Source organism: Limanda limanda, chromosome 5 (assembly GCF_963576545.1).
Source record: "Limanda limanda chromosome 5, fLimLim1.1, whole genome shotgun sequence".
Classification (NCBI taxonomy): domain Eukaryota; kingdom Metazoa; phylum Chordata; class Actinopteri; order Pleuronectiformes; family Pleuronectidae; genus Limanda; species Limanda limanda.
In genome coordinates, this window is record NC_083640.1 from 3,964,016 (window position 1) to 3,990,713 (window position 26,698).

Here is a 26,698-nt window from a genome sequence, read left to right on the forward strand (position 1 = left end):
GACTTGTTCCTTGTCAGTGTAAGAAGGAACAAAGATCTGAACCTGAACTTAAACTGACCTCTGCCGTGTTTCTCACGATGACTCCCACCCGGGAGCACAGCAATCTCCCCCCGGTGGCGTAGGAGGTGAGGCTGGATTGGCTGAGGTGGCTACTGGTCCTCTCTGGGGGCTCCAGGAGATGGTGGTGGAGCTGGACCACCTCCTCCCTGATGGTGTGGAAATGCCTCCCCCTTCTCCTTGCTGCTGCCTGTGATTCCATATCTCTGTTCATACAGAGCAGAGAATAACAACCAAATTGTTTTGATCACATGTTACGTTACAGATTTTAAATGAGTGAAACACAATGAGACTTGTCACATCCTTGCTGTTGGCCCTGACTCTCTGTCCATCTTGTCGCTCATGCTCTGTGCCTCCTCGCTCTGATTCGGCACAGCTAACTCTTGGAAATGTTTCAGCTCCTCCAACCCCGTTCCCACCAACCCCACCCTTAACCTCTTCTGCCTATACTCTTGCCGTCTGAGTGCCACCTGAGAGACAGATTTAAGATAACAGTCACTTGCATAACATGGTTATTACATCTTTCCTACACACAGTTTGGTCCGTGAGGATCGGCGAAAGCTAAATGAGGGGCTTTTCCGTAGGTGGCGCTGTTGAGCCATTTTGACAGACCCATTTCAAATTACTCCAGAATACAATTACTTTTTTGGGCTTTGTACCCTCTGCAAACTTTGGTGAGGATTTGAGCATGTCTAGGCCCTGAAAAGCCCCGAAAGGGAAAGAATAATACGAAAGATCCTTACAATTTAAATAGGGCCTCCCACCGTTTGGTGCTCAGGCTCTAATTTAAATTGCTTAAACTTGTATCTATAATGTCACTATGAACATTCACAGTATACATCTCTCAAGGACGTATAAGTATTACGGACTAATGCAACTTAATTATGATGATAATTCCAGATTCAGATATCAACATTTAATTCTGGATACTCACAATTCAAGTTCATGATATCTACAACATTCTCAGGAGTTCGGACTTAATTTACCTTAAAGGTAAGATAAAAGTAATCTTAAATTGAGCCAAATTAAAGATATCTTGAAGTGGAATTACAGATAATTCAACATGTCTACTGAAGTGTAGATTTCTATAATGAGTAACAAAAGTAGTTTGAATCTTACTATGTAATAACAGATGTTGAAAATTTTTGAGTAGTGGAAACTGAATCAATGATTTTTTTTTGACAAGTCGTCATGAGTTTTTGTCAGACTGCACAAGTTCCTTGACTTAATTTAAATTGCTTGTTTAGATTATTTGCAAAAGAGAATACAAACCAAGTTACAATAACCTTCAACACGTTTACAATCATCTCCCATTTCTCTAGACTTGTTCCTTGTCAGTGTAAGAAGGAACAAAGATCTGAACCTGAACTTAAACTGACCTCTGCCGTCTTTGCCACCACCTCTGCCACCTGCAAGCACAGCTGTTTTCCTCGGGTGCTGTAGGAACTGAGGCTAGACTCGGTGAGGTGCATTAAAGTTGTCAGTGAAGGCTCCAGCAGCTGGTTCATCAGCTGGACCATCTCCTCCCTGATGGTGTCCAGGTTTCTGCCCCTTCTTCTCTGTGCCTCCATGATCTCTTGGTTTCTACAGAGCCATGATCTCTTGGTTTTGATCACGTTACGTTACAGATTTTAAATGAGTGAAACACAATGAGACTCGTCACATCCTTGCTGTTGGCCCTGACTCTCTGTCCATCTTGTCGCTCTGTGCTCCTCGCTCTGATTCGGCACAGCTAACTCTTGGAAATGTTTCAGCTCCTCCAATCCTTTTCCCACCAACCCCGCCCTAAACCTCTTCTGCCTACACACAGTAACCATATAACATCCATATAACAGGACTGAAAGTGAACTAAGGAGAGGGAGGATTGCAACCAACCTTCCATTAACCCCCAAATTCAGCTGTGCTGGCATTCAAACAACATTTGAAAAGGAATAATGCACTTTTCATTCGTTCTACACAAATCCCACAGGAAATCTCTCATGATGCCGCGAATTGGCAGCACAGTGCAGCGCTAAACTTTGAAATAACTCTTAAAACTCCTGGCAGTCCGAGTAGCATGCGTTAAACATTGTGATGACACGTAGAAGCGGAACACTCCATAAACATACCTGTCTCTTGTTGAGCCCGGTCCCATCCGGACCAGACAGCGTGTTCGTAGATTCAAGGTTCAAATGGGAAAGGTTAATAATTTAGACAAGTTTCATGTTCAAAAGTTTCACAGTAATAAGTTTATTGTATAAGAACAATACGTCCACAGTATTTATAAAGACACAGGGTGTAACACAGAGGTGGTTCTTTCTTTGAGGGAATTCAGCAATTGGCCAGATGTATACTGTTAAAAATTTGATTGATTGATTGATTGATAAAGTGCTGGAGGCTCGTTTTCAGTTCAGATGCCTCTGTTTGTTTTCATTTTACAGATTCAAATCAACTTTTTGAAGTAAATGACGGTGAAATTAATATATAATATATATTTATCTTTGTCGTAAAGAAATGTTTATCTCCATACTTGGAAAAAGAGTCAAATTGTTTTGTAAAACAAGATACGAATGATATAAGAATAAACCACTCAGTAAAATCCTTCAGCCTAAAGACAAATGTTTTTCCTGCAGTCTTTCACCCTTTGCAATCTTACAGTTAATGGTTTCACCTTCATTTATTAGTCGTCTTTCTGTCGTCCTTACTGTTTTTAATTTTATATAATTATGTTTGTTTGGCCTTTGGGAGATTTTAGGTTTTTCAGCTTCTTCTCTTGCACGAGTTCTCGTTCACTTTGGATTCATGTACATGAGAGAATATGTGGATAAAAACATTTTTTATAAAGCTGTTCCAGCCCCTGAGGGTGTGTTGGATGTGCTTATCATCTATTCAACATTCAGTATATGATATTTATTTGTATAACTTAAATGATCCACAGAGTTATCAGACACAGTCGGAGTTATTATGCACATTTTCTTCATTATGAATTAGGGTTAGGGTTTAATTTAACTTTGAATGTTTTTGTATTTTTATATAGAATATTTACCTTGTCATTGTTTGGTTTCTTTATTTTTCAGCACAATTTTGCTTAGACGACCAGATAATGATCATATTGAGATCATTACGTGTATATTAGAAAAACTGTCTTGCAATAAGTGTTCAGAAGTTTACAGGTAAACAATTAGAGACCTAACAAAATATACTTCTCAAGTAGATTCATATCAGATAATTATTGGATATGATAAAAGGTATTACTATGAGCCTGATAATTAATTGTTAAAGATTAATAAAACTGAGAGAAGCTGAAAAATGAGTGTTAATGGTTTGTGTTGACAATGCATTTTCTTAAACATAGTATTTGGGCTCTTGAACATCAAATCTCATATCTGCCGTTGAGGAATTTTGTCAAATTTTGATCAGTTGTCATTTAAACTCAAAGATGAACTGAATTGATTTCAAAGTTCAAAGGTTGCACTGACCTTTCATGAGTGAGGGAAAACTATTATGTAGACTATAACTGCACTGGTGAGGAAAACAAGCCCATTAAAGCAACACATGGATTTAGTTAAGATTAAATTCCTGAGGTTTGAGTTGATCACATAATCTATAACCAGTGAAGTGGATTAAGTAGTTATTATATTGATCAGTGGTTCTAGTAACTTGATAAGTTGTGACCCCAGCTGCAGAATATTCAGTCATTGAAGCTGCAGAGAAACACGTCCTCGTCCACTTTAACATTAAACACAACTTTTGGTGGAGGTGGTGATATTTTATTATGTAATTGAATCTGATGCTTTTCCCAAAGTATGTGGACACCAAATAATTTCATGCTCCAGTTCAGCCAAAAGTGTTTTAGTGAGGTCTGTTCTTCCACACTTAAGTGAGAGAGGGTGTGTGTGTGTGTGTGTGTGTCTGTGTGTGTTATATAAACCCAGACAGGATCAGCTGACGGACTCGGGGTTCAGCTCTCTATGTTTCTTCAGCACCTTTTCTGGTTTTTGGCTCTCGTCTATCTCCCGGTTTAGTTCCGCAGCTCGTGCGCCCGACCTCATGATGTTTTCTTTATTTTTCATAGGATGAATAAGGTCAGAACTAACTGTATAGAACATGGAAATTAAAGTATAAGAGGAAAATAGGTATGGAGAGAATACAGCGTGTAAATATTTAGACATAAACTGGTATATAGTGTGTTGCAGCAGGGCTGTTGCAACACAGGCAAATGAAACACTCAGAGAGGATGACTTGAGGTTAAAAAAATCAGGTTTATTGTATGTTTTATTTTATACATTCGATGTAATAATACTTAAAACACTAGCCTGACCAACGGCCTCAGTTTACAGTTGTTGGTAGCAATTGATTAAGTGAACTTTTCAGATCAGAATCACAATCAGAATTCCTTCATTTGTTCAAGTTATTTTCACATACAGGAAAGTGACTTGCTGTTATTATTTCATTACTAACTCAGTTTGAACTGCAGCAGTTTATTCCATTCTGATTTATAATTAAATATGAAGACAGAAATCACCAATTTGTATTTTATTTAGTTCAGTTTTAACATTAATCTTCTCGTCCTCACATCTTCAGTTTATTACTGTTGATTATTATATCATCATCATAATCAACGGTACTTTTTAATTTAAAACTTGTCTCTGCACGTCATCACTCACGTCATGATTATTGATGGTATTTTATTTTACAATTTGTTTCTGAATGTCCAATGTTGAACTATTCAATTCAATTATTGTAGGGCCCGAGCACCGAAAAGAGTGAGACAGGGTGAGGCCCTATTGAAATTGTAAGGATTATTATTTTTCACGCAAATGGATTGGCTATTTGAGGCTTTAACATGCTCAAATTCTTACCAAAATTATCAGAAAATTAGAAAGTGGTGAAAATGTACGTATCCTGGAGGAATTTACAATGGCCCCCCCGAGCCCCCCAGAACGCAACAGGAAGCCCGCCATTTTGCATTTAGTGGCCTATTGGCCATATTCCACATTTTTTCTTTGCTGTACTTGTACTTTCTACATTGATTTAGAAAACAACAGCAACATTAGTTCTTTCAAACACATTCATGTCAGTGTAATTATAGGTTTCTATCTTTACCAAGTGAGAACTGAATATGTGTGATAAAGGAAGGTCAGTGTTTGATTGACAGATGATCTCTGTGCGGAGCAGAAACATCACCACAACGAACTTTGATCAACAAACATGGAGATAAAAGAAGTTAAAGATTTAAACACAGAATCTAAATCACTGCTTTTAATGACTCAAGTCTATTTGAGTTTACAGAACTCAGCTGTGGATCCATTATAAACCCAAACTCCAGCATAGAGAGGCTGAGTGAATGTGGTCTGGACTCTGTGGAGGAGAGTCATGGTGTCAGAGACTTTGTAGAAGGACAGAACACCTGCACTGTGATCCAGGTACACTCCTACTCTGGAGGACACAGGACCTGACACTGGAGTCTTGATGCTGTTGTCATGAAAGTTATAACTGTTTCTATCACAATATAATGACCAAGATTTATCATTGAATCCAAATAAACATTCAGGTGAGTGTCCTGCTCTGCCGATATTTGTGTATGTGACTGCTACACCAACTCCTGCTCTCACCTCCAACTCCACCTCCCAGTAACATCGTCCAGTCAGACTCTCTGTACTCATGACCTGAGGCCTATCAGTGAATCTGTCTGGGTGATAAGAATAAGACTGCTTTTTACTCAAACATGTTACTTTTCTGTTTCCCTCAGATAATAACAGACATCTTTGTGCTGTGTCTGGATCCAGTGTGATTTCCTGTGAATACTTTACGAAGTCAGCTCTGGTCTTGGGCTCTGGTTGTGGCAGTAAAACATCCACTTGAGACACAATCTGTAAAATCTCTGTCTCTGTCTCACTCAGAATGTCCTTTAGTCGACCTCTGACCTGTGACACAGCTGCTGTCATGTCCTCAAAGTCCCTCAGAGGACGGATCCTGAAGCTGGATGAGTGTGTAGATTCACAGAGTGGTGACAGTGAGGGGTAGTTGTGTAGAAAGTGGTTGTGATCCTCTGTGTCTGAGAGCTGCTTCAGTTCATGGTCTTTCCTCTTCAGCTCAGTGATCTCCTGCTCCAGTCTCTCCTGAAGCTCTCTGACTCGACTCACTTCAGTTTCCTGCTGGGATCTGATCTCCTGCTTCACGTCAGAGCTTCTTTTCTCTAGCAGACGGCTCAGCTCAGTGAAGATCTTCTCGCTGTCCTCCACTGCTTTATCAGCAGAGCCATTGACGGCCTCCTCCTCCTGTTGAAGCAGCTTCATGTCTTTCTCTGTGTCCTGGACTCTCTGCTGGATGGTTTGTCTCCTCAGCCCGAGCTCTCTCTGCCTCTCAGTCCTTTCTGCTGCAGCTGACACTGTGTCGTGGCCTTTATGTTCATCCACAGAGCAGAGATAACAGATACACTGCTGATCAGTGCGGCAGAACATCTTCATCACCTCGTCGTGACGAGAGCAGATGTTCTCCTGGAGCTTCTCCGAGGGCTTCACCAGCATGTGCTTCTTAAATGCAGCTGACTGAAGATGAGGCTGGAGGTGTTTTTCACAATAAGAGGCCAAACAAACCAAACAGGACTTGAGAGCTTTCAGTTTTCTCCCAGTGCAGACATCACAGGCCACATCTTCAGGTCCAGCATAGCAGTGATCAGCAGGAGCAGCCTGGAGTCCAGTCTTCTTCAGCTCCTCCACTAAATCAGCTAACATGGTGTTTTTCCCCAGGACAGGCCTTGGTGTGAAGGTCTGTCTACACTGAGGGCAGCTGTATCTTCCTCTCACCTCCCCATTGTCCCAGTGGGTGTTAATACAGCTCCTACAGTAGCTGTGTCCACAGACAGTAGTCACCGGATCCTTCAGTAGATCCAGACAGATCGGACAGCAGAATCTTTCTCTGTCCAGTAGATTTTCTTGCTGCGCCATTTCAGCTGCTGCCAGTCCCTGAAGAACAGAATCACTTCCTTTGAACAGAAACAGATCTCTGCTCCTCACCCTCTCGTTCACTTCCTGCAGTGACTCATCTCCCACAGCTCACAGCTTGTTGTTCACTGGTTCTTACACTGACACACCTGTGAAGGGAGGAGACACAGACATATCTTGACTGGGAGGAGCTGCTTGTGTTTGAGGAAGAAGTTGTTGGTGTTTCAGGATTTACTGCATTTCACAGAGACCTGTTCTCACCTGGTGTTGAGAGGAGATTCAGTGAGAGGCAGGGTGTGTTTTCCTTCATTCACAACACACAGTAACAATCACAGTTAAATCTAATAGAAGCATTTAATAATAATAAATCACATCTTTATTTATAAAGCATATCTCAAAACTAACAAAAAAAATCTAGTAAAAATAACAAATACAAACTCAATCAACGAAGAATGAAAAACTAACAAGGTAGAATAAAGGTTAAGTTAAGGTTAAGGTCGTCTTTACTGTCCCTGAGGGACAAGCTGGTTCGTAAACAGTTGTCACACACAACCCATACACATCACAACAATACAGACATACACAAAAAGAGCACAAAGAATCCATTAGTTTATTTTGTATTGCTAATGATGATGATTATGATGATTATTATTATTAATAGCAGTAGTAGTAGTATTGTTGTTGTCGTTGTTGTTTTTGTTTCTCTGCTGTTGTTGTTTATTTGTTTATTTATTTATTTGCAGCAACCTGCGCTTGATCTTCGCCTCAGCTGCAGTTTAAATGAAAGATCTCCCAGGATTGGTCAATCCTCGACGCGGGGGACGAAAGACGGCACGGGATTGGTCGACGATTCTACAATGGCATGGAATCGTCAACCAATCCCCCACGTCAACAGGGGGCCTGACATCACTTTTATAAAATTAATTGTCTTGATTTGAGATGTTTTACTATAAGTTGCTGTCTTTAATTTTTAGAAGGATAATGTTTTATTTTGCCTCGTTATAATGCTGTTTTAAAAGGTACATATAATAATAATAAAGAAATGTTTATCTCCATATTTGGAGAAAGAGTCAAATCAATTTCAAGCTTGTAAGATTTTTTCAACTTTCAAACATGAGAATGAAACAGTGACTTTGAGCAGCAGCTTAAACTTGCTCAGTTTTAACTTCAGCCAACAGACAGCAGCAGATCTCTATGTGAACTTTGTGTTCTGTTCTAGTTCTATTCCAGTGACATGATGCACTCAAAATTCAAAGATTGAAAAGAATCACGAGGTGGTTAATGCAACAACAAAAAATAGACGTAAGAAAAGGAGCCATCAGGTTCCATTCACTGAAATGTTGTGTTTAATAATGTAAATTATGCTTTATTTAATTAAATTCCTGATTTGTATATTTCAGAACACATATGTGAGCCCTGGATGAGCCAGATTATTTTTATTATCAAACAATCAATAAATCAACAGCATTTTCAATTGCCAGGGAAAATCCAATTTGTCAATATTTAAAAAAAAATTGTTGCCATATTTTTACATTGTTTTTTATAACAAGATACGAATGATATAAGAATAAACCACTCAGTAAAATCCTTCAGACTAAAGACGACAGAAATAAAAGTTCTGTGAATGTTTTTCCTGCAGTCTTTCACCCTTTGCATTCTTTATTTACAGTTAATGGTTTCGCCTTCATTTAATAGTCGTCTTCCTCTCGTCCTCATGTTTTTAATTGTATATAATTATGTTTATTTGGCCTTTGGGAGATTTGAGGTGTTTCAGCTTCTTCTCTCTTGCACGATTTCTCGTTCACTTTGGATTCATGTACATGAGAGAATACGTGGATAAAAACATTTTTTATAAAGCTGTTCCAGCCCCTGAGGGTGTGTTGGATGTGCTTATCATCTATTCAACATTCAGTATATGATATTTATTTGTATAACTTAAATGATCCACAGATAAGATTAACTAATGAGAACAGATGTTTCTCCACAACAACAGAAAAACATCCTAATCCAGCTGTAGAATGTCCAGATGTGTGACGTCGTGACGGAGCAGCCGTTCACCTCTCACCTGGTTTCTCTCCATCAGATATGATGCTGTTTGTTTGGCTCCTTCCAGGTTAACGTGCTGCTCTGTCCTGGAATCGTTTACTCTCGGCTCTGTGACGACACCGGATTCGACAATGAGCGAGAGAACAACATGTTTGTGTTGACGCTGGACTTTAACTGGTGTCACAAACAGACTGGGATGTTCAATCAGACACTTTGAATCCAGAAAGGATCAGATGCAACTGGAAAACTCTTTATTAAGTTTGAGTTAATATGCAAATTTTCTTCAATATGACTTTTTGAGTTTAACTTTGAATGTTTTTGTATTTTTATATATAGAATATTTACTTTGTCATTGTTTGGTTTCTTTATTTTTCAGCACAAAGTTGCTTGTACGAACAGATAATGATAATTATTTTTATACGTGTATATAAAAAAAAAGACTGTCTTGCAATAAGTGTTCAGAAGTTTACAGGTAAACAACTAGAGACCTAACAAAATACACTTCTCAAGTAGATTCATATCAGATAATTATTGGATATGAAAAAAGGCTATTTTTATGAGCCTGATTATTAATTGTTAAAGATGAATACAACTAAGGAGAAGCTGAAAAATTAGTGTTAATGGCTTATGTTGACAATGCATTTTCTTAAACATAGTATTTGGGCTCTTGAACATCAAATCTCATATCTGCCGTTGAGGAATTTTGTCAAATTTTGATCAGTTGTCATTTAAACTCAAAGATGAACTGAATTGATTTCAAAGTTCAAAGGTTGCACTGACCTTTCATGAGTGAGGGAAAACTATTATGTAGACTATAACTGCACTGGTGAGGAAAACAAGCCCATTAAAGCAACACATGGATTTAGTTAAGATTAAATTCCTGAGGTTTGAGTTGATCACATAATCTTTAACCAGTGAAGTGGATTAAGTAGTTATTATATTGATCAGTGGTTCTAGTAACTTGTATCTGAGCAAAATTAACGTTTTGATCCCAGCTGCAGAACCTTTAGTCAGTGAAGCTGCAGAGAAACACGTCCTCGTCCACTTTAACATTAAACACAACTTTTGGTGGAGGTGGTGATATTTTATTATGTAATTGAATCTGATGCTTGGCCCAAAGTATGTGGACACCAAATAATTTCATGCTCCAGTTCAGCCAAAAGTGTTTTAGTGAGGTCTGTTCTTCCACACTTAAGTGAGAGAGGGTGTGTGTGTGTGTGTGTGTGTTTGTGTCTGTGAGTGTGTGTGTGTCTGTGTGTGTTATATAAACCCAGGCAGGATCAGCTGATGGACATGGTTCAGCTCCTGGTGTTTCTTCAGCACCTTTTTGGGCTTTTGGCTCTCGTCCATCTCCCAGTTTAGTTCCACAGCTCGTGCGCCTGACCTCATGATGTTTTCTTTATTTTTCATAGGATGAACAAGGTCAGAACTAACTGTATAGAACATGGGAAGTAAAATATAAAAGGAAAATAGGTACAGAGAGAATAAAGTGTGTAAATATTTAGGCATAAACTGGTATATAGTTTGTGTGCAGGGCGTTTGCAACATAGGGAAATGAAACTCAGAGAGGATGACTTGAGGTTAATGAAACAGGTTTATTGTATGTTTTATTTTATACATTCGATGTTATAATACTTAAAACACTCGCCTGCCCAACGGCCTCAGTTTACAGTTGTTGGTAGCAATTGATAAATTGCACTTTGCACATCAGAATCAGAATTCTTTCGTTTATTCAAGTTATTTTCACATACAGGAAATTGACTTGCTGTTATTATTTCATTACTAACTCAGTTTGAACTGGAGCACTTTATTTCATTCTGCTTTATAAATGAAGATGAAAACAGAAGTGACAAATTTGTATTTTATTTAGTTCAGTTTTAACGTTAATCTCCTCATCCTCACATCTTCAGTTATATCTGTTGATTATTATATCATCATCATTATCAATGGTAAGTTTTTATTTAAAACTTGTCTCTGCACATCATCACTAGCGTCATGATTATTGATGGTATTTTATTTTATAGTTTGTTTCTGAATGTCCCATGTTGAACTATGTTTTGTTTTGTAGGGCCCGAGCACCAAACAGAGTGAGACAGGATGAGGCCCTATTGAAATTTAAGCATTATTATTTTTCAGGCAAATGGATTGGCTATTTGAGGCTTTAACATGCTCAAATTCTTACCAAAATTTCCAGAAAGTGGTGAAAATGTATGTATTCTGGAGTACTTTTTAAATGGGCCTGGCAAAATGGCTCAACGGTGCCCCCCGAGCCCCCCAGAACGCAACAGGAAGCCCGCCATTTTGGCCATATTCCACATTTTACTTTGCGGTACTTGTACTTTCTACATTGATTTAGAAAACAACAGCAACATCAGTTATTTCAAACACATTCATGTCAGTGTAATTATAGATTTCTGTCTTTACAAAGTGAGAACTCAACACGTGTGATAAAGGAAGGTCAGTGTTTGATTGACAGCTGATCTCTGTGCGGAGCAGAAACGTCACCACGACGAACTTTGATCAACAAACATGGAGACAAAAGAAGTTAAAGATTTACACACAGAATCTAAATCACTGCTTTTAATGACTCAAGTCTATTTGAGTTTACAGAACTCAGCTGTGGATCCATACCCGACCCCAACTCCAGCATAGAGAGGCTGAGTGTATGTGGTCTGGACTCTGTGGAGGAGAGTCATGGTGTCAGAGACTTTGTAGAAGGACAGAACACCTGCACTGTGATCCAGGTACACTCCTACTCTGGAAGACACAGGACCTGACACTGGAGTCTTGATGCTGTTGTCATGAAACTGTTTCTATCACAATATAATGACCAAGATTTATCATATGTCCAGTCAGACTCTCTGTACTCATGACCTGAGGCCTAACAGTGAATCTGTCTGGGTGATAAGAATAAGACTGCTTTTTACTCAAACATGTTACTTTTCTGTTTCCCTCAGATAATAACAGATGTCTGTGTGCTGTGTTTGGATCCAGTGTGATTTCCTGTGAATATTTGAAGAAGTCAGCTCTGGTCTTGGGCTCTGGTTGTGGCAGTAAAACATCCACTTGAGACACAATCTGTAAAATCTCTGTCTCTGTCTCACTCAGAATGTCCTTTAGTCGACCTCTGACCTGTGACACAGCTGCTGTCACGTCCTCAAAGTACCTCAGAGGACGGATCCTGAAGCTGGATGAGTGTGTAGATTCACAGAGTGGTGACAGTGAGGGGTAGTTGTGTAGAAACTGGTTGTGATCCTCTGTGTCTGAGAGCTGCTTCAGTTCATGTTCTTTCCTCTTCAGCTCAGTGATCTCCTGCTCCAGTCTCTCCTGAAGCTCTCTGACTCGACTCACTTCAGTTTCCTGCTGGGATCTGATCTGCTGCTTCACATCAGAGCTTCTTTTCTCCAGCAGACGGATCATCTCAGTGAAGATCTCCTCACTGTCCTCCACTGCTTTATCAGCAGAGCCATTGACGGCCTCCTCCTCCTGTTGAAGCAGCTTCATGTCTTTCTCTGTGTCCTGGACTCTCTGCTGGATTGTTTGTCTCCTCAGCCCGAGCTCTCTCTGCCTCTCAGTCCTTTCTGCTGCAGCTGTAACTGTGTCGTGGTCTTTATGTTCATCCACAGAGCAGACATAACAGATACACTGCTGATCAGTGCGGCAGAACATCTTCATCACCTCGTCGTGACGAGAGCAGATGTTCTCCTGGAGCTTCTCTGAGGGCTCCGCCAGCTTGTGCTTCTTCAATGCAGCTGACTGAAGATGAAGCTGGAGGTTTTTTTCACAATAAGAGGCCAAACAATTCATACAGGACTTGAGAGCTTTCAGTTTTCTCCCAGTGCAGACATCACAGGCCACATCTTCAGGTCTAGCATAGCAGTGATCAGCAGGAGCAGCTTGGAGTCCAGTCTTCTTCAGCTCCTCCACTAAATCAGCTAACATGGTGTTTTTCTCCAGGACAGGCCTCGGTGTGAAGGTCTGTCTACACTGAGGACAGCTGTAGCTTCCTCTCTCCTCCCCTTTGTCCCAGTGGGTGTTAATGCAGCTCTTACAGTAGCTGTGTCCACAGACAGTAGTCACCGGATCCTTCAGTAGATCCAGACAGATCGGACAGGAGAATCTTTCCCTGTCTAGTTGAATTTCTTGCTGCGCCATTTCAGCTGCTGCCAGTTACTCTAGAACAGTTTCACTTCCTGTGAAAAGAAACAGATCTCTGCTCCTCACCCTCTCGTTCACTCCCTGCAGTGACTCATCTCCCACAGTTCCCAGCTTGTTGTTCACTGGTTCTTACACTGACACACCTGTGAAGGGAGGAGACACAGACATGTCCTGACTGGGAGGAGCTGCTTGTGTTTGAGGAAGAAGTTGTTGGTGTTTCAGGATTTACTGCATTTCACAGAGACCTGTTCTCACCTGGTGTTGAGAGGAGATTCAGTGAGAGGCAGGGTGTGTTTTCCTTCATTCACAACACACAGTAACAATCACAGTTAAATCTAATAGAAGCATTTAATAATAATAAATCACATCTTTATTTATAAAGCATATCTCAAAACTAACAAAAAAAATCTAGTAAAAATAACAAATACAAACTCAATCAACGAAGAAAGAAAAACTAACAAAGTAGAATAAAGGTTAAGGTCGTCTTTACTGTCCCTGAGGGACAAGCTGGTTCGTAAACAGTTGTCACACACAACCAATACACATCACAACAATACAGACATACACAAAAAGAGCACAAAGAATCCATTAGTTTATTTTGTATTGCTAATGATGATGATTATGATGATTATTATTATTAATAGCAGTAGTAGTAGTATTGTTGTTGTCGTTGTTGTTTTTGTTTCTCTGCTGTTGTTGTTTATTTATTTATTTGCAGCAACCTGCGCTTGATCTTCGCCTCAGCTGCAGTTTAAATGAAAGATCTCACAGGATTGGTCAATCCTCGACACGGGGGATGAAAGACGGCACGGGATTGGTCGACGATTCTATGATGCCATGGAATCGTCAACCAATCCCCCACGTCCACAGGGGGCGTGACATCACTTTCATTAAATTTATTGTCTTGATTTGAGATGTTTTACTATAAGTTGCTGTCTTTTATTTTTAGAAGGATAATGTTTTATTTGGCCTCTTTATAATGCTGTTTTAAAAGGTGCCATATAATAATAATAAAACAGTTATCATTATTATTATATGTATTGTTGATATTGTTGTTGTTGTAATTGTTTTATTTAATTGAACAATTTAAATCCACTGACAATGATTCATGGTTTAATGTTGAGTGATCTTACATTGAAAGGTAGAGTTGTCCACCATCCGGTCAGTTACTGTCTCACCCTCGTTGACTTGACACCCTTCGACCTCAGAGGTGAAGCAGCGACACCGTGTGGTCATACATGTTACATGTACCTCTACACATTAAAATAGAAATATACACACAATCTGTTTACAACTATGATAATGTTTTTTGTAATATTTTCATAGGAGAATAAACTAGCCAGCCTTTAAAGTGGGCCACATGGTTTTCATCGTACTACCATACAAACCAGTAGCCAGTCAGATTTACTTTGAGCCTCAGTGTACCCTCAAGTTCGGCCTGTATCATTGTATCATTGATTACATGGCAAAAACCCCTGATGACGCTAAGACGCAAAGGGAATTTATGACACATGACACACGGAGCTTCTCTTTCCTGCTTCTCCTTCCTCTTCTCCATCCTTATCACATCAAAGTAATTCTTATCTCATCAGTACATGTTACTAACTTGACCCCTTCCCCGGAGTTTCTGTGCCTTAGCGCCCGCGGATGAAGGGCCACAGCTGTGGCCGCACCATGGATTACGATTTGTGGATCGTGCATCAGTGGTCGCAATGGTGGATCCAGTTTGGTGGATTCTATATCGTGCAGGCTGATCGTAGTGGTAATGGAGGATCCTTTGTCGCGTTGGCATCGGATGGTGGTGGACCACGACCGAGGCGACGGCTGATGATGGATCCTAACTGGCGGCAATGGACAATGACTGTGGACTATAGTGGATCGGGTCCTGATGCTGGATCGTGATCTTGCTGGCTGCTGACCAGAGACTATGATTGCAGAAGGATTGCTTGACATATAGTATTGAAGTTATCCTTCAAAATGTTTACCCTCATCAATGCTGCTAAAAACTTTAATCCTGATGATGTTTTTCTTCACTTGACATCTATTGCGCTTCTGTCCGTCCTGGGAGAGCGATCCCTCACATGTGACTCTCTCTGAGGTTTCTACGTATTTTTACCTGTTAAAAGGGTTTTTAGTAGTTTTTCCTGACTTGCTGAGGGTTAAGGACAGAGGATGTCACACCATGTTAAAGCCCTATGAGACGAATTGTGATTTGTGAATATGGGCTATACAAATAAAATTTGATTGATTGATTGATTGAAAAACAATATTTAAAAGGGGAGAGCCAACCGAGTGCTAGGAGATTGTATATGCTCCCAAAAATTCATAAGGATCCAGAAAAATGGACTGTTCCACTAGAAGTGTCTCTAGGCAGGCCAATTGTATCTGACTGTGGAAGTGAAACGTACCAAACAGCAGAATTTATCGATTATTATGTCAATCCGTTGTCAATAAAACACCCATCATATATTATAGATACATATCACTTTACAGACATTGTTAAAAACCTCCAAATCTCTCCAAATTCATTATTCTTCACCATGGATATAGACAGCTTATGTACCAATATTGATACCAAAGCGCAACTATTGGCTGTGAAAAAAAAAATGAAAAAATATCCTAACATCAAAAGGCTGGATCAGGCGCTAATACAATTATTGAAAATCAATCTCACCAAAAATGATTTTGAGTTTATTTTTTTACAATTTTTTTTATTGATTTCACATTTACAGTAGACAATACAATCAAAGTCAGTTTAATTTCCATTTTGTATAACCCCATGCCCATCCCACCTATCCCAGAGATCTTCAAACATTTTAACAACAGTATAATATACCAGATCGGTTTTAGATAACACGACATACAGAAATAGATAAATAAATGAATAATAAACAATAACAATAATAAAATAATAAGGTAATGAAAATAAATAAAATAAAATAAAATAGATAAAGAAGGGGGGTGTAATATAAGTTGTTTGCTGCCTGCATGCTCAACTGATCAGCCCACTATTCCTGGGTCAGGTTGAGTACATTTCAAATGGGGTGGGGGTCGGCGGACTATTCAAGGTGTGAGCAAAGGATCAGGGGGACGTTTCAGTGGCAGGGAGTTCATCGACATAATCCAGAAGTGATTTCCAGTGCAAATAAAACTTCTCAGGGCGGACTCTAAGGCTGAATTTGATTTTCTCCAGTTTCAATAGAAATAATAAATCATGTAGCCAGAATTTGAAGGAAGGTGGCTGGGAAGATTTCCATAAGAGAAGAATTTTTCTATGTGCAATCAAGGACGCAAAAGCTATAACATTTTCCTGCAGGGATGTGGTTACAAGTTCATCAGGAGGCACCCCAAAAATAGCTATCTGTGGTGAAGGACTAACAGGTATACCTAGGATGTCAGAGATTGATTTTAAAATTGATTGCCAGTAATTTAACAACTTGGAGCATGTCCAGAACATATGTGTCAGAGTGCATGGCGTCTGAGAGCATCTGTCACAAGTTTCAGGTGTCTTGTCTGGGTAAAGTTTGAAGAGTTTGTCTTTGCTATAGTGCAGCCTAAAAAGTACTGTAAATTGGATAACAGAAAGTCTGGGAGAGCTAGAAGAGGAGTTAACAGCTTTCAACGCCTTTTTCCAAAGAGCATCGGAAATGCTTATCTGGAGTTCAGTTTCCCAGCCGGTCCTGCTCTTATTCACAGATGAATCATTTGTTGGTGATAAGAGATTATAGAGATATGAGACATGGCCCTTAGGCAACGACTTAGCCTGGAGTACCAGATCCATGCCGCTGAGGGGTGGGGCTTGTGGAAACTGAGAAGAGTAGGTTCGAGCAAAATCGCGAAGTTGGAAGAAGCGAAAGAAGTCTGTATTACCTAGTCCTAAGGTTGAACATAGTTGATTAAAACTGGCAAAAAGTCCGTTCATGTACAAGTCTCCCAGGCATCTCAGGCCTTTATTTTCTAGAGTTGCAAAGCGTGAGTCAATCTTGGCTGGTATAAATAAGTGGTTATTACGAAGAGGTGTAGTCTGAGGGAGGGAGAGCCATCCAAACCGTTTCCTGATTTGAGTCCAGATTTTTAATGTATTAATTACAATGGGGTTGGATGTGAAATTTGTGAGAGAAAGGGGGAGGGTACTACATACTAGTGCTTGAAGGGATGTGGAACATGAGCTCTCTTGCAATTGGCACCAGCCCTGTTGAGGAGAGGTGAACCAAAGTAAAAACCTTTGTGCGTTAGACGCCTAATAGTACCCAAGGAGATTGGGCAGTCCTAGGCCACCCTCTGATCTGCTCCTCTGGAGGAAGGATTTATTGGCTCTGGCTCGTTTACCTGCTCAAATGAAGGTGGATATGATGCTATTGATACGGTTAAAAAATGAACAGGGGAGGCACTAGGGCTGCTCAATTAATCGAAATATAATCGTGATTACGATTATGGGGTCAAACGATCTCCAAACTACTATAATCGAGTTGAAACGATTATTTGACTCTTTTTTTTTCGAAAGAGACTCGCATGCGCAATTCAGTTCCTCCCCCGGAGCATTCAACGCGGCCCCGCTGACTGGCACTCGCTCTCAAGCAGCTGTGAAGTGAAGGAGGCGAGTTGTGTGTGTGGGGACCAGCGGTGTTTAAAAAACAGCGCGAGTGAAGAATCCGACGAGCAGCAGCACCACACTATGCAGCGTCCATTCACACCGGACCCGCATTTCCCTGCGCCGATCAGCCCGCTTGTTGTATGGAACCCGTTCAATGTCGGGGTTCGGGGGTAAATGATGTTGGTCCTCATAGCCCCCACCCCTCTCTTTCTCTCTCTGTCTGTCTGCTTATGTGCTTGTAGTGGGGGGGCAGATGGGGACATTTAATAATGAGGACATTTCAAAGTTCTCAGTTACAAAGGGTTTTTTGGAGAGTGTTGGAGTTGCCATCATTAAGGGTTTGAATAACCGGGCACCGGTCATCGGAGATTACCGGAACGGGAAGTGACTGGTACTTCCGGTTATAGTCATTTCAAGAATAAAATTGACTTCAGAATAAGGGCACATAATCGTTTGAATAATCGTGATTTTGATTTTGTCCAAAATAATCGTGATTATGATTTTTTCCATAATCGAGCAGCCCTAGGAGGTACCTTGGTAAGATATTAATTTCTACCGTTTGCACTCTGCCTGCTAGAGACAGCCGCAAACGGCTCCATTTGTGAAGATCCTGTTTGACTGCATCAGTCAGTACCAAAAAGTCTTGTTCTTTCAGCGTGCGCATAGATCGTGTGATAATTATTCCTAGATATTTTATGACAACCACGGCAGTCTTAAATGGTATGAGATGAGTTGGAATTTCTGTAGCTAGTTGGTTTATTGGGAACCACTCACTCTTGGAGATGTTGAGTTTATATCCGGAGAATATGCTAAAAGAGTCCAGGATTGAGAGAATAGATGGAAGGCTTGACAGGGGATCGATTACATACAGGAGTAGGTCATCAGCATACAATGAGACCCGATGTTCCTCTCCATGTCTCCTTATTCCTTTCAATCCCCCTTCTGATTTCAATGCTATGGACAGCGGCTCAATGGCAAGCGCGAACAGCAGTGGAGAGAGGGGGCACCCTTGACGTGTGCCACGAAAGAGGGGGAAAGGATTGGAGCGCTGTGTGTTCCTGCATACTAATGCCTGAGGGGATGAGTACAGTAATTTGATCCAGGACACAAAACGTGAGCTAAACCCTAATCGCTGCAAGGAAGAGAAAAGGTAAGGCCATTCTACTCTATCGAAGGCCTTCTTGGCATCAAGTGAAATAACCATCTCCGGATCTGTAGAGGAGGATGGAGTATGAATGATGCTGAGAAGTCTCCTGGTGGCAGAGAGCCCTGGCTGTATGAGTAGTTAAACATCTCCAAAAGTAGAGGGGCTAGCTGGTTAGAAAACCGTTTATAAAACTCAACGGGATATCCGTAAGGGCCCGGTGATTTGCCACTATTCATTGAGCTTATTGCTTCTTTTATCTCAGAGAGTGTTAAAGGAGCGTCTAGCACCTGATAATCGTTAGGCGAAACTTTTGGTACATCGAGATTTTGAAAGAAAGCGTCCATATGGGTTTCATCATCGGGATTCAGATTAATACAGTTGTTGATAGAATAAACTGAATGAGGTATTCATTTTAATAGAGTCAGTCACTACCATGCCTGATTCATCTCTTATCTGGATGATTTGGTTGGATGCTTGTTTGGCCTTTAGCTGGTGAGCAAGGAGACGCCGTGTTCATATAGTGATCCATAGGAACGGAGAAGTAGTCGTTCAGCTTCTGTTGTAAGGAGCAAGTCAAGTTCTGTCTTAAATCCAAGTCTTTCTTTATATAAGTCCGGAGTATTTGTTACTGCTAACGATCTATCCAGATCTGCGATTAATCTTTCTAGTTCTTCCTTACGCATTCTGCGTTGTTTATTTGCATAGGAAACATATGAAATTATCTTGCCTCTAAGAAAAGCCTTCAAGGTGTCCCATAGCAATGATGGGGAGGTTTCCTCACTTTTGTTAGTATCGCAGAAGACTGAGATTGAGTCAGATATATGGTTACAAAATTTTTCTTCTCTAAGTAAAAGAGGGTCGAGACGCCAGGATCTAAAATGTTTGGGTTTTAGGTCGAAACAGAGATCTAGTACTAAGGCTGAGTGATCTGAAACCGTTATGGGTAAGTATTGTACATGAATAAGAGAAGAGATAAGAGTTTTATCCACTAGGAAGTAATCTATACAGGAGAAAGAACGATGGGCGTGCGAGAAAAGGGAATATTGACGAGAAGATGGGTTCGTAAATCTCCAGGGATCAACGTAGCCAAACTGGTCCATGATGGCAGACAGGGTTTGTGACATCTTTAAGGGCGGAATAGTTCTGTGGCTCGATCTGTCAAGAACTGGGTCGATAACACAATTCAAATCCACTCCAAAAATCAAAGTATGAGAGTCCAGATTAGGAATTAGAGAAAATACTGAATTGAAGAAGCTTTGATCATCCCAATAAGGGGCGTAGATTGATGCCAAGATTACAGACTTTTGGTATAACATACCAGAGATGATTGTATAAAGTCCTTCTGGATCTGTGATAATATTACTGGAGTTAATTGAAATTGTTTTCTGATTAGTACGGCTGTCCCTCTTGTCTTGCAGTTAAATTGAGAGTGAAAGATTTGTCCTATCCATGGTCGGTTCAACTTTCTATGGTCAGTTTTTAGCAGGTGCGTCTCTTGAAGTAGAAACACATCAGCATTCAGATTTTTGATATATGTCATTATCTTAGTCCGTTTTAATGCGGCATTCAAGCCCCCCGTGTTTAAAGAGGTGAACCTTACCACTTGCCCACCGGTGGTCCCTCCATCTAGTGAGCCAGTCATATTACAGCAAAAGGTAGAGAGGGTATCAGGTCAATTCTAAGACGCAGACAGCAGGAGATGAGTGAAATAATCACAAATAATGTCAAAAATTAATAAACCACAAAACAGTGAAGCTTGTCAATTCTGAACACACAAAAAGGTCTCTTTACCCACACTTCCCCCAACCCATCTGTGAGGAGACCTAGTCTCCTGCCCTTGCTCCCTCCCATGTCCCCCCCTGCCCCTAGGAATGTCATCCACTCCTAAACTTACTTGCTCATACTTCCCTTTCTGAAGCATCTCACCTCGAAGAATCATCTTAGAACCCATAACTGAACAAGTATTATAATGTATTACATAACCCTTTGAACCTTTAACAAAATACTTCAAAGTACCCCTCCAACATGAGGTGCATAGCATATAAAATTAAAATATTCTGTGGAATGTGGACTATTAAATAGTGAACTATGACCCATGTATAGTGTTGAATATAATTATTTACCCTTACCATATTAAGTAAGCCTAGTCCCCTGGTTCCCCAGGCAGAGGCACAGCCGGCGCGTTAGCCACCGGCTAGCACAATGATCGGCTATCAGTAGCCCTGAGCAAATAGTCTTCAGTCACATATTGTCATTACACAGCATTTAACAACAGTCATATACCTTTGGCCTGCTATGCATAGGTGGTCAGAATTATACTTAATGGTGATCTTACGCCTGACCGGAGCTAGCTAGCCTGGCTGGCTAAGCTAGTGTTGCGGGTGGAAATCAAAGGCAGGAGGCGTCGTTCTCAAGTTAAAATTAAGCAAGTTTATTCAGAGGTCACAGGTCAGGAAACTGCGGTGTCTAGCAAATGAGCATGCATGGTCCACTGATCCTGTACAGGAAAAATGGCGGTGAGGCAGAGTACGCACAAAGCTTATATATTGATACTGGGCATGACAGAGGTTCTTCTTGGATTGGGATTGGTCGGATCTCGTCGGGTCGTCCTCCTGGCGTCGTTTGGTCCTCCTCCTGGCGTTGCGTGATGACGTGCAAGCCGTGTTGCGGTTACTAAAGTTCATGAGCATATTGCCTCGCGTGTGCGCTTATTTTATGTGTGTGTGAAGTGAAGTGAGGTCATAGAAAACTGTGAGAAAGGCATGAAAACCTCTAGTCTAATCTGTCCGCTGTGTGTGTGTGAGGGAGTCTCAGAACTAATATAATGAAGTGATTCATGAAGCCAGAGGTTTGAAAACCTGTTATCTGTCCGCTATGCCAGACTCCCTTTTTAAGGAGTATGAAACATTCTGAGGTTGAGAAGCAGGAGAAGAACTATGTGTTATGTTTGTGTGTTTACGCTATGTGTATCTGACTACACGTTAAAGTGTGTGTATGTGTGTGAACAGTGTTGTATTGTCAATAAATCCCCCTTTCCGCACCTGATAGGTGCGGACAACACTGGGAAGGCAAAGGGCAGAAAAGGGCAAGGCAGAAAAACAAACCCAACTTAATACTCAGTAAAACACAAAAACAAAAACGTCAAAACATAGCTGTGATTCTTTGAATCACAGCCAGCAAACAAAAAATCTCAAAACAAACCTGACTGTAAACATTCGGAACAAACTGAACCCAAACAATGTCATACTGACTTTGCCCCAGGAGAGGCAGTTCCTGGATCTCTGTGTGAGTTTAATGAATCTAAGGGAATAAGCCTTTAATATCAGAAAAGTTAATTATTAACACTAAGCAGCAACATTTATTAAAATCATTTGTATGAAGGCCTAATATCTAACTAAAACTACTTCTATCTTTATTTGTTTAGAGTTCTGTCAGACACAGACTATAGTTAAAAGTTTGAAATCACTCCAGACTCTCTCTTAATCCCCCTTTAGGGTGTGACCACTTACTGGCGAGTTCATGTACCCCTCAACCTTTATCCCATCCAGTGCAAACCCGTCCCCCTCCTCATCTTCATCGTCGCGTCGTCATCTCCATCTTCCTCAGCTTCAGCTGTACAGCATCATTTTCCCTTTCAGCATACTCAGCATCCACAGCACCCATCGCATCCACAGCACCCATCCCCAGTTCAGCATCCACAGAACAGCTGGGGATGAGGCACGTTTTCCTTCATCAGAGCAGAGTCTACAACCATGTCATGTCATGGTGCGTAGAGGTGGAGAGGGCACTGGTCACCCAGCCACCAGGGTCAGTTTGGAAAAAGTGTCTTTCAATCACTTCCTATCAGTACACACATAACCCTCCCTGCCAGTAGAAGGGGCCAGGGCCATTCGTTTCTGTGTGACCAAACAGGGTACAGGAGCGAGCTGTGCAGATTTCAGCTTTTTCAGATCTGCTCCAAGAACAAAATTATCAAGAATTGTCAGTGAGGCTTTTTCAGTCTTTAAGAGTCAATGATCTGGATCTTAGCCTTGTAAAGATCCTTTCGTGGAATTAATACTTGCCAACAGGCCATGTGTTCGAGCTTGCACTGTACCAAGCCAGGCGCAGGGCGTATTGTCGGTCGTGGTGGAGGAGGTGGAGTTAACACCAGATGGGAGTGAGTTGTGGAATTCATGAAGCCCAGTTCCCAGAGTTTGAAAGGAAGACAAACAGAAAAATGATTAATTTACTGCAATGCGTAATTGAGATTAAAGTAGATTATATAAATTTATAATTAAAAGAAACAAACAAAATAATCGAATCAAAACATACATACCCTCTTTGGTATTCAACAATTTCATAAAACTTTTGAGGTGTGGTCGGCCAAATCAGTGGACATTAAAAATAAAAGGTTAAACAAGTTGAATTTCAATGAGCAGCAGATATGACAGTGTTTGAGTATTTGAGTTCAAACCATTTTCCAAAATTCATTGACTGCTCCATAACACGATAATTCAGAAGCTTTGACGTCAAACTGTCCTGTGATAAAACAGGAATCACATACAAAATACAAATGTGTGAGAGATTAGATTCAATCAAACGTCTCAGAGTTGACAGCTGAAACAATTCAAAACAATTTAAAAGTTATTCTGTCACAATTTCCTTCATGATGAAATAAAAACAATAATTGGAGCTTAACATCACCTATCAAATTAAGAGCCTTAGCTGACAGATAACTGGTGAAACAAAACAACAAAATAAAAACCTTCTTTCCAGAGTTTGAAAGTTAAAGGGTCCAAAATAAATTGAAATCTAATTAAAGATATGACATTCTATAAACTGTGTAAACAGAGGGGCTTGTATTATGGCTTGTGCTTTTCATTTAAGATGAAACCGGCTATGAGTTAAAGTGTATTTGACCTTTAACTGGATTTTAATTTATTCGTCTTCCCAATGGTGAAACATATTTATTTTAGGACTCTCCAGAGTTACATGGGGTTGAATCAAATTTCTAGTTTAAATTCCAACTGTAAATAGATTTGACATGTCTTGACTATTGAATTCTTAATGGATGATTTGAATATGGAATTAAAGCAACTACAGGTGAAAACAAAGAAATATCTAATTCTAGGCAGCACAGAATTTAGTTTAAAGTTAAGTTAGAATTTCTCATCCTAATATGATTGAGACAGCTCATATAGAAAGCACATTATTCAGCTCTAAGAAAATAAAAGTCAATGAAACAGCATTTCAACAACCAACTACCTGTGTCAGGTAGAAACTAAATAAGATATTTAAATGATTTCTCCTTTCCTCTAATAGATAAGATATATTTTGGAAATATCTGAAAGAATAAATTTGTGCCAAAAAGTGTAATTTTAACAATTCCTTCTGGAATTCTTTACTTCTGAATGAAGCAATATTAAAAACAAACAAACAAACAAACAAATAAACAAACACCAAGCCTTCTTATGATGTCAACGCCAGTTGTAAGCTGTAAGGCTTCTGGCCCTCCCCCTTTTCATCCTCTGCTGTGCAAGTCTTAATCTTTCTTTGGCAAGTCCTAAACACATTTACCCCTCCCAACCTTACATACAACATTTATCAGATGGCAATCGCATTTAACACCCACTAGTTTAGGAAAAAGTCGTTTTCCAGTCAGTTTGTCGCTCCGTCAGTTTTTTCTGTGTCTTCAGTCAGCCAGCTGACCTTGAGACATTTCTCTCGTTTCCACACACACAAACACTCCTACTCCCACACACACTGGGAGTTATCTCCCTGCACACAAGCACACGAACATTCACAGCCCAAGCGCTCTCTGCCACCTTTTTTTTTAAATTTCGGGCAGAGACCGCACTCCCTCTTTTGAGATACAACGGCCCACGACCCAACGTCTTCTACCAGTCACTCAGTCCAACAGCCACACACTTCCATTCATACTATTTACTTCACATCCTCTCTATATTATATAATCTAAAGAAGTATAATAATTTTTATATAAGTAATTTCCTCTTTCAAATCCTTATTTGTAACAGCCTTCCGTTATTTGTGCGCAATTGAAACAATGGTGTGTCTGGTTTGTAAAGCTCCTGTTGCATTATTCAAATCAGTTCTTATTTCAGCCAATGGGTGGGAAGGTGAAGGTGCTGGGGTACAATGTGTCAGGTGGTGCCAAGGTGCTGATTTACCTTTGACCTGGGCCGAGTGTGAAGTAACCTCCTTCACTTCGTACGGTCCAGTCCACCTGGGTTCTGGCCACTTTCTCTTTATCGTGAACCTTGACTCTTACCCAGTCACCAACTTTTACCTTCGGTTCTGCAGCTTCCTCCGGATCAGTCGCCAGGGCCCTGGTGACCTGATTGGAGAGAGCTGCAGTAAGAGCAGTTAAAATCTTCATATAACTTGACATTTCAATCTCAAAACATCCACAGTAGGCACGTGACCTCCATCCCTGGGTGGTGTCAGGGCTCCAACACTGATTGTCATATATATTGTCTTTTTAAGTGGGATACCGAATTTGAGTTAGCTACTGCTCACACAACAAACCTGCAGATCAGGCATAGTTATTTACAGTGTGTGTGTAAAATTTTATTTTAGAGTGAGAGACCTTATTGGTGTGAAAATTGAAACTAGTACTCAAACACAGACCTGAAGATCAGGCACAGTTATTTACAGTGTTTGTGTAAAATTTGAACTACTACTCAAACACAGACCTGAAGATCAGGCACAGATATTTACAGTGTTTGTGTAAAATTTTATTTTAGAGTGAGAGACCTTATTGGTGTGAAAATTGAAACTAGTACTCAAACACAGACCTGAAGATCAGGCACAGATATTTACAGTGTTTGTGTAAAATTTTATTTTAGAGTGAGAGACCTTATTGGTGTGAAAATTGAAACTAGTACTCAAACACAGACCTGAAGATCAGGCACAGATATTTACAGTGTTTGTGTAAAATTTGAACTACTACTCAAACACAGACCTGAAGATCAGGCACAGATATTTACAGTGTTTGTGTAAAAGTTTATTTTAGAGTGAGAGACCTTATTGGTGTGAAAATTGAAACTAGTACTCAAACACAGACCTGAAGATCAGGCACAGTTATTTACAGTGTTTGTGTAAAATTTGAACTAAAATACAACCGTCACCATTGCATAATACACAGCATTTTCAGACCATTTTAATTACTTTGTTAAATTTATCATATGTACTTGTATACACCTCAGTACTACTGATCAAAAATTTGGGTTTTCTCTATCACGACAATATGCAGATTTCAATTAAATAGGCTCTGCTCACCTTTTAATAGTACAGCGCTGTTTGATCAGTTTCCCAAGGCGATACAAGTCACTTCAGGACGGTTCTTTCCCGTCCGAGAGACGGCCTCCTCCCCGACCTGTTGTTTCCACTCCGCTCTTCCAATCGTCTTAAACCATCCTCTGCTACCATTTTGTTGCGGATGGAAATCAAAGGCAGGAGGCGTCGTTCTCAAGTTAAAATTAAGCAAGTTTATTCAGAGGTCACAGGTCAGGAAACTGCGGTGTCTAGCAAATGAGCATGCATGGGCCATTTTTCCTGTACAGGATCAGTGGACCATGCATGCTCATTTGCTAGACACCGCAGTTTCCTGACCTGTGACCTCTGAATAAACTTGCTTAATTTTAACTTGAGAACGACGCCTCCTGCCTTTGATTTCCATCCGCAACACTAGTTAGGGCCCGGGCTCTGTTATCTTGAGGCGAACGCAGCGGTCTCCTCCGGGGAGGAGAACCTCTTCTTCGCCCCATG

At 40.4% G+C, this 26,698-nt stretch overlaps 2 protein-coding genes across 2 annotated transcripts; both read right to left on the reverse strand.

Annotated features, from left to right (window-relative positions):
* Positions 1 to 5,312: 5,312 nt before the first annotated feature.
* LOC133002425 (tripartite motif-containing protein 16-like) lies at positions 5,313 to 6,986 on the reverse strand. The gene has a single exon (XM_061072245.1). The coding sequence runs from the start codon at positions 6,984 to 6,986 to the stop codon at positions 5,313 to 5,315; it is 1,674 nt and encodes a 557-aa protein (XP_060928228.1).
* A 254-nt stretch (positions 6,987 to 7,240) lies between these two features.
* LOC133001452 (E3 ubiquitin/ISG15 ligase TRIM25-like) lies at positions 7,241 to 13,184 on the reverse strand. The gene is made up of 2 exons (XM_061071026.1): positions 12,241 to 13,184; positions 7,241 to 7,244 (listed from the first exon to the last, which is right to left on the reverse strand). Exons 1-2 carry the CDS (start codon positions 13,182 to 13,184, stop codon positions 7,241 to 7,243), a joined length of 948 nt encoding a protein of 315 aa, XP_060927009.1.
* Positions 13,185 to 26,698: the final 13,514 nt, after the last annotated feature.